The 8,632-nt window shown below is 36.9% G+C and overlaps 1 protein-coding gene across 17 annotated transcripts in view; it reads right to left on the bottom strand.

Annotated features, from left to right (window-relative positions):
• Nucleotides 1-1,686: 1,686 nt before the first annotated feature.
• The window catches only part of ADGRL2 (adhesion G protein-coupled receptor L2), a 425,162-nt gene continuing 418,216 nt past the window's right edge, over nt 1,687-8,632 (bottom strand). For 11 of the 17 annotated variants that reach the window (XM_044432483.1, XM_044432481.1, XM_044432479.1 and 8 more), the window contains one exon: nt 1,687-3,143. In XM_044432483.1, coding sequence (XP_044288418.1) covers nt 2,389-3,143 — 755 coding nt within the window. In that variant the 3' untranslated portion in view covers nt 1,687-2,388. Of the gene's footprint in view, nt 3,144-3,880; nt 3,934-5,652; nt 5,671-6,352; nt 6,435-6,659; nt 6,789-8,632 lie in introns of all 17 variants that reach the window. The other 6 variants (XM_044432487.1, XM_044432489.1, XM_044432491.1 and 3 more) reach the window with 5 other exon arrangements.

Raw genomic sequence — 8,632 nt, 5'->3', positions numbered from 1 at the left:
GATAGAATACTTATCTCCCATGTACATTCAATAGTCACTCTATAGTAGCAAATGGCTTCAGAAGCCACCTTTAAATGAAATCCCATTAACTATTGTGGAAAGGCCACAGGGAAGTTTGGCTATGCAAGTCGCATTCAATCCATTGTGACTCCACAGAATCTCTCAATGGATTACATCCACTAGGTGGTTCTATGAAATTCATCTGTAACGGAAATGTTGGCAGGATTTGCCAGGGCGACTGTGGTTTTACCAAACTATAGTAGCAGATCGTTACTGATAGCAACAATACCATTAACAGCATCAACAGGGGGTGGCAGAGAATCCAACCATTTAGCAGTAAGAGAAAACAATCCCACATGATTGTAAATAAAACATGGAAACTGCAGTGTTGCATATGCTATGTAACGTGGAGGAATGAACAGATAGTTCCATAGTAGTATATATAAAATTAAAGACAGCTTCTGCTGGTGACACACTACATCAGCTCCTACCTTGCTTCCCCATCTGCTAACAGTAGTAAGAACAGTAATGCAAATCTGAGTATCAGAATTCTGCCATGATTTACCATCTTTGCAAGGCCTTAAATGTTCATGGCAGTTTTATAAATGCAGCAGTATTAGTGTTTTTTTCCCTGTGACAAGAACTTATCTTTATTGCTAATTATAGCCATATAATTACAGTTGCCCGAAATATGATGGCAGTTTGCAACCTTTGCTATTTTTTATAATTCAGATTCCTATTTGAATTTATATATATATATGTTGCATAAATGGAGGAGACTGCTGCGTACTTTTGCAACAAAGCTCACTTTTCTGATCTTGATCGTATGTGGCTGTGACTAGAATACAAGTAGCAGCACTGACCTCTATTCAATAGAGATATATAGACAGCCCCTACTTTTGTCTTCTCCAGTCTAAATTGAGAAGAGTAAGGGAATAATCCTAAGCAAGAATTTAGCTGGCTCACACAGTGAAATAAATGGGCTTATGACTCATATGTAAAAAAGCGCATTTTACCTATTTGGAAAAAAATTCACATTTATTTACTGTCAAACAGGTGTTAAACTTTACATTGGATATTAGTGATGGGCTCATTATTAACAGGTTTACACAAAGGGATTGGAGAAAAAAACCAAAAAATCTGAAACAATGTACATTTACTTAGATCTTTTATCATAAAATAAATTAATTACTAAATATAGGCAGAAGGAGTATGGAAGAGTAATATTTATGGTTTTTCTTAGCTTAAAAAGATCAGGCACCTATAATTTTCTAGTATGCCTGGGAGTACTATTTGGACCTTCCTTTGGCCCCTCCCTCTCCTCTCTGCTTCCCTGCCCCCCCTCCCCCCCCGTTAAAGAATGAAAAGGGACTGATTTATAACCTGCTATAATTTTTAAAACCAATATGTGCAAGGCATGGCATTAATTGGCATCTAAGAAAGTTCTTCTCAGAAAATATGTTCTTTTGGCAATAAGAAATTTAAAACATAAGAAGAAATACTAACGTCAAAGCAGAACACTGTTTACAGTGGAAAAGAAGTGAAAATGGATAGAAGTTGCATTTTAAACATATTACCATACTACGAACCAAGTGTAAGAAAAAACAGCTTGTAGCATATGTGCAACCAAGAGCGTTTCACAATATTTTCTTCAAACTTTTTAAAATTATTTTAATGACAATTATATTTCCTTTTGGACACAAATGTATTTATTTATTTACCCTAGCAATAGAACAAAATATAATTTCTTTAGCCATTTTTTTCATGAGAACAGTTCATTGTACAGTTGAGGAAATATATGAAATAAGGCCTGTGGCTTGATTGCTAGTGGTTAGACATGTTTTCAATCTTTGCCTTAATGGAAAAGATTTGCAGTAAACTGCAAATTGATGCAGAATCTCTCTCCTGCTTTTGCAAGTCTTGTCAGGAATAGTAAGGTACAGTAAATTTTTCCCACAGGATTTTAGTGCCTACGTCTTGTATATAATACAATGCAGGCCTACAAAAATGATGCATCCATATTTACAAATTTAGTTCACAAACTGCTGCAGTAAAATGGCTGGAACGTTTTCTCTCTGTGTGTTTATGTGTTGTGTTTGTATGTGTATTTCACAATCTCTTTTACATCAGCAGCAAGATATCTTAAAATACCTTGATGGTATCTTTTTTTCTTTGTAACAAATAATTCTTTTAGTATACTCTGTGTATATACAAAGCTTTGTTTTATAAAAATTCACAGAACTGCAAGGTCCAGTCATCTCCTCTACATGGGAGAAACCACAGGGACAACAGAATTGTCACTTCAAGCAGATATGAGGGAGCCTGCATGGGGCCAATTAAGTCTGTTTAATACTTGCATGTGGCCTTCAGTATTCCTTTGCTACACTATTAAAGGCTTGTCACTAGTTGCATTTGTCCTTCCCTAACGTCCCCTTCTGGAATACATCCTTCCTTGTTAATGGGAATTATGTAGCCATCACTATTGCCCCTGCTTATTTGATAGTACATCTGAAGCTGATGGCCAGCTCCAAGGTTTGGCATGCTTTTGTAGTAAATGTCCTCATTCTCACTCCTTCGGGAGGGAGAGAGGTCTTCTTCGATGTCGGGACTACTCTCTGGGTAAGGAGAGTCTCTGAGGTTGGGCATGCTTGTGTAGAGAGAGTCTCTGTTGGGGGACTGGAGGTGGTCTTCAACTTCAGCTGTCAGCTGGGACACATAGCTGTCTGTTCCTTCAGTCTTCACTTTCTTCTGTGGCTGATACAGAAGGGAGTGAGTCCGTTGGGGAATCAGAGGGGCCTCAAGTTCCTTTTGGTGCAGCTCCAGGCCTGGATTATCACTGTGCATTAAAGATGAAGCATCTGCTACAATGGCATCATCTTCACTACTGCTCCCGCCGATCACAGCTTTGATTGGTAATGTGCGCTCTAGGTTATGGTTCTTGCTGCTGCCTCGCAGGTTGTTGTGCACTAATTCTGAAATGATCATTTTTTCAAATGCAGTATCATTCAGGCTCAGTCCACAGTCTACAACTTGCACACTGTCATTATAGTCTCCATTGCGCAAAGAGTAGCTGTTGTTGAAATTACCATTTAGCGGTAGAGTATCCATGGCACTTGTATCCCTGGCATTGTTCAGTGAATGTCCTGCAACAGAAAAGTGACACCCTTGGGTTACTGTCTAGACTGGAGCTGATGCTCTTATTATATAAAGGTCTTTAATGTAGTTCAGGACAAAGTTGTACTTGGAAGTAAGACTTGAGAAACATTAGGGTGATTAGACATTCCCAATGGTAAAGAATCACACACCTTATAGAAGAGAGAGAGAATTTTATAAAGTAATACTGTTTTTCCGTGGAGCTTCAATGATATTTAAATTGGAAATTTGAAAGGAAATGTGAAGATTCTAATGTAAAAATTTAGCATCCAGTTCTACAACTCTTCCCAGAGGAAGGTAGAGAGGAAGGTCACTCCATGCCCTTGCATATGTAATGCAAAGCAATTCATTCATAAACATTTATATTTTAAATATAATACCATGATTCAGGAAAAATAAAATCAACAGAATTTGTCCTAAACAACACTAAATTAAAAAGAAAAAGGAAAAAAAGAAAAAGAAAAAGGAATCAGGTCACATACAAAACAGAAGGTAAATGTGTAACAAAGCCACGTAATTGGCAAGCAACTGCTTTAATATAGCATTTCTAACATTTCCTTTTGTGTGTGTGTTTTTAATCTGAAGATGGAATAAAGAAAAGAATGGAAAAAATGGACAAGTACAGAGGTTCCATGTTAAGCACAGACAGCCACCTCTCACACTAAAAGGGACTGAGGCCCACAAGCACCATCCAACAACACGGAAGACAGCAGGTGGAATGACTCACTTTGGACAACTCACATCATGTCTGTCTGCTCAGGCTATCTGGCCTAAGAGTAGCTGATATATAAAAGAAAGTAAAATGATTTATTGTAACATGATGAAGAATTACTGAGCTTCTCAGCAACTTAGTCAGAGCAAGGGTTCAGCAAATTAGATTATTAGCAATAACAGCTTTTTCCCACTTTGATCTGATGTTTTAAGGGGGGTTGCATTTAATATTCAATCTGCCAGCAATGGCCCCAGGCTTCAGAAGGTCAAGATTTGCCTGCAGCCCTGCAGTCTGCATCAGTCACAGTGACAGCACTGAAAGAACCAGCATAGTTTATTTAAAGTTAGGCCCATGGACATGATGGGCATATGGAAGTCAAAAGCAGAAATGTTAGGGATTTTTCTAAGCATGGGACACAGAAATTAACCAAAGAAGAGATATTAGCTGTGGAATGGGAGGAGATTATAAGGCCTGAAGTCTTTTCACTACTACAGAAATGGCAAAATTAGACACATCTGCTGGAATGATGGAAAGAAGTATAGGAAAGAAAAACAAGCTTGAATTTTATGGTGACATGCTCTTTTTTCTAGAGATAAACTCTTATTTCTAGAGACACAAAGACATGTAAACTAAGACATCACATTGCTTCTCAAGCAAAGAAAAATAAAGCTTCAAAAGAAACTGAATGGCATGTATCATGGGAGGTTAGATGAATTGTTAGTGAAGATTTGCTTTTATCATTCTAGATAAACATTTGGAAAATTAAGAAATATGAGTTACGTAGTTGGAATGAAACTGACCACTGTGAGGCTGCTGCATTATATGCAAGGCTTGGAGTAGTTATAGAAAAAGAACAATTTGTACGTATGTCTAAAATGTTTCCTGTTTTACTTTCAGTCTGCACTTAAAGCTGCAGCTTAACCAAGAAAATTCCAAGTTAGATTGGATTGATGACCCATTGAGACTCTTTTTTCTTTAGTTACAGAATACTAATTTTGAAGTAAAATAGCCGCAGTTAAATTGTACTGTGTTGTTCCAGCTATTCATGTGTACTGAATTAGTTAAAAGGATAGCAGTTCTTTGAAAAGCTTCTCTAGGCTTTGATTAAACAACTTTTGTAGCTGGATAATTTCATATGTGTTCCTACATCTTTCTCGCAAAAGCTTTATCCATATGGAACATATGGAATTCATAAGAGAGAGCCAATGAATAGGCTACATGCCGGTATTAATTTCCCCTATGAAGGCATTCTCTCTCTCTTTAATAATCTAATTCTTTATCCTCTGTTAAAGAGATAGTGAAGCATATTTAATAATCCAAAATGAATTTTCTATGATATACTGCAGAGTTAAGCACATTCGAAGGTACTTCAACCACTTTTAAAGAGGCAAGTTTAGTTGCCCGTGATCAGGTAATTCACTTGAAGTCTTTCATAGCCTGTAGCAAGATTACTGTGGGAATGTGGAAATGTTAAGTCAATTATTAGGCATTTCTGCTCAACAGTGCTCTAGTTTTAAGCAGCAAATTATTTCAGCATTGGATATCATCAGTTACCAATAGGGCTTGCTACAGACCTCTTGTGATTTATTTTTTTTGTGGGAGGGGGGTTCTCCCCCAAATCAGTACACATGTACTGTTTGAGCATGGAAAGGTTTCATTTGCAAATTGTGAACCACTTGCCCGCTGAGTCTACTTCATGACCGCTAGTTATGTTTTAATTGTGCCCATTAAAAATCATGCTGAAAAAATTTACATTTGATAGGCAAAGTTAAGTTTTACTCCCATACTTGTCTCTCTGTAGGTTGCTAGAGGAAAGCATAAGGAAAGTAAGAAAACACGAGAATGAACATAGAAACTGCAGTTCAGTTTTAAAAGTAAGGCATAAGAACATATAACAACAGTTTTTTAAACAAACATTATAAAATGCTTAACACAGAATAAGTTAAATTAGAGGCTAGTACATGTGATAGCTTATTCCACTAATAATTAATAAAGGTACATTAATTTTTTAATTATCTAATTAAGAAAAGCAGTTGGACAGTATAGTATTACAAAGTAAGGTTAGTATCAAGCCCTGGCATTGTGATGCTGGTGTGTCTGCCTGCAGCACTGAATTAATGGCCCTGAAACTGAATAATGCATCAGAGCAATGTCAGGTTAGAAGACAACTGCTCACAGCATAGAGAAGGGGCACCTTATCCTAAACATTTAGCTGCTGGTGCAGCAGAAAATCTTAGGATCATGCGATACATTCCATACAACTTTATTCTTCTAATCCTAGCCACCACCTCAAGACTTTCCTAAGGGGAAAAAGCTCCTATAAAGCTGCACTATACTATAGGTCAGCTCTAAATATGGCTCCAGATGCAGTTTCCCACACCAGGACAAGTCAAGATGCCTTGTGCAGGTTTACTTGTCTAGTCAACTCTGTAAGCAGATTGTTCTCAGCAAGCTTTTGATTAATTTTATATTGCATAGACATGATACCTCTAAGTGATATATATCTTGAAGATGGGCTCTCGGACCATGGGGTGTCAGTCCTGCAATAGTATATTAAGATTTATGCCACCTGTGTTAAAAACATGGATGATTATTGGCAAATACTATTATGGCAAAGGCATTATCACTATAATATAGTGCAGTTTTACAAGCCTGGCATTTCAGCAGTACTTCTCAAGTGAGAGGAATTCTGAAGTCAATACTAATTCTCCAACTAAATTAAGAGATGGGACTCTGAGGAAAATATCATTAAGAAGCAAATGCAATATCATCATATCCCAAAGTGTGGGCACACCTGGTGAGTTAAACACAGGAGCTGAAGGGGCATTACATACAACGGTTTCAGCGAGCAATGTGTTATAAGGATTGTTAGTGCCGTGTGGTCGAAGAAGAGGGTTTGTTAGTAGGTAATTGCCAGTCATTCCTAAAGCAAAGAAACAGAAAGAGAGACATCAGCTCTTTAATTTGATTCTGACAGTTCCAATAAAGTGTTTTTTTTTTAATTTCATCATGAGTCGTGTATATCTTGTCAGATTTAATTCAGCTGAACATTTCTGAATGTATTTGAACTACTAATTTGAAGGAAGAGAGTGAAAATGTGGTTAGATTTCAGTAATTCACAGGTGCTGGCCAAATCCCCAAAGTAAACACCTGCTGAGAATGACATTTGCTAATTTATACAAAATCGCTGTTAAAACAAGAATAGCAATTAAATACAGAGACCAATGTTCTATTTCAAGATGTTACAGCTTAATGTTTGTAACCTTAAGCATGGGTAGGCACCAGAATAGAAAAATCAAAATTGTGTTAAAGTGGAGATGCTGGACAATCTTTGAGGAAAACATTCCAGGTTTATTACTAACTTAGCTAAAAACAGAGCAAGTGAAAATAATGTCTTCAGCCAAAGGTAAGTGATGACAAGCTGCAGGAAGCCTATCTTATTATATGCAATAGAGCACATGCTGAAAGGATGGCAGGAAGAAAGGGGTTCAGGGTAAATCATTCATATATTTTTATACGACAAATGGATTCATGCTGCACTGCTATCAGCAAAGATTTTTTAAAGTCAATTATTGTTAAGCTATGTCAGTTTTTTCTGTAACAATAATCTTAAATGAATACACTGAAGTCTAGAACAAACAGCTACTTCTGAAATTCCAGACCTAATGCATCTGCACGTTTGCATATGCCTCTAAAACAGCAGACAAAGTTTCAAAATAATTTGTTAAAAAGTAAGCATCTGAAAATCCACATTGATCCTGGGTATCTTAAATTAATACAGTTGTCAGGGGAGCTAAAATTATACTGTAGCCTGTAAGGACACACAAATACATCATATAAGAGCTAGGTGAAAATACTGTTCGATTGAATACTATGACAGCACATAGTGATGTTGTCTGAATATATTACTTGTCCAGAATGAGATAGAGAGCGGTCTAAAAATTTACATACAAAATTTAAATTGATTAGGTTCTCATTGTGGCAATAGCAGCAGATATTACATTTTAAATATTAATGCCTTTATCACTACTCAAAATATTACTCCTGTAGGTAGCAAAAATCCTGGAGTTCAGGGAATTGCTTTACTGACAGATTATGTTAATCTTATTTGGTGTCTGGTTTCATTTATTTGATTTTCACAGATTTTTTTTAAGATGCAATCTACAAGAAACGGCAATTCAAACTAACTTCCACTAAGCTGTACACAGCAAACTTTCAACTGCATGCTAATGTGTACCTAATTAACATAATTTATGATAGGTCTGTGCTTTCCTTGGCCTACATTTGCTGTCTTTGTCTTGCTCGTTGCAGTACAGTAGAAAGAACAGTGATTTTCTAATGTTGCTGGGACGACTCTAAAAACTCCAAGCACATGACTATTAAAAATGATTATACTATTGAAATGCAGTACTGGCTTCCTAAAAGAATTGAGTACATTTCACTGAGAAAGCCCCAATGAATTAGTAGGAGTGCTGGAACTTTCTGTTAGATGATGTCCAGCTATAGCTAAACCAGCACAGATTTTGAATTACTAGGAGTAGATGTAGGCTGCTTTTTCTTGACAAGAAAGAAAGAAGGGATATAAATTCAAATGACAACAAACTGCTCTCTTAAAGGCTGTGAGGATGCTATTTCCCAGGAAGAAATGTCAGTCCACAAAGAGCCTCATACTTCAGAAGAGGCCTTTCTTCCACCCCTCCGTGTAGGGGGAAACATATATTTGACCCTGGTTGTACTGCTACTTACACCCAGCAAGAAGGAATGGAT

The sequence above is a fragment of the Varanus komodoensis genome, unplaced genomic scaffold (assembly GCF_004798865.1).
Source record: "Varanus komodoensis strain SLA01 unplaced genomic scaffold, ASM479886v1 scaffold24, whole genome shotgun sequence".
In the NCBI taxonomy this organism is placed as follows: domain Eukaryota; kingdom Metazoa; phylum Chordata; class Lepidosauria; order Squamata; family Varanidae; genus Varanus; species Varanus komodoensis.
The sequence above is the reverse complement of the archived record's forward strand: the minus strand, read 5'-3'. Positions and strand labels throughout refer to the sequence as shown.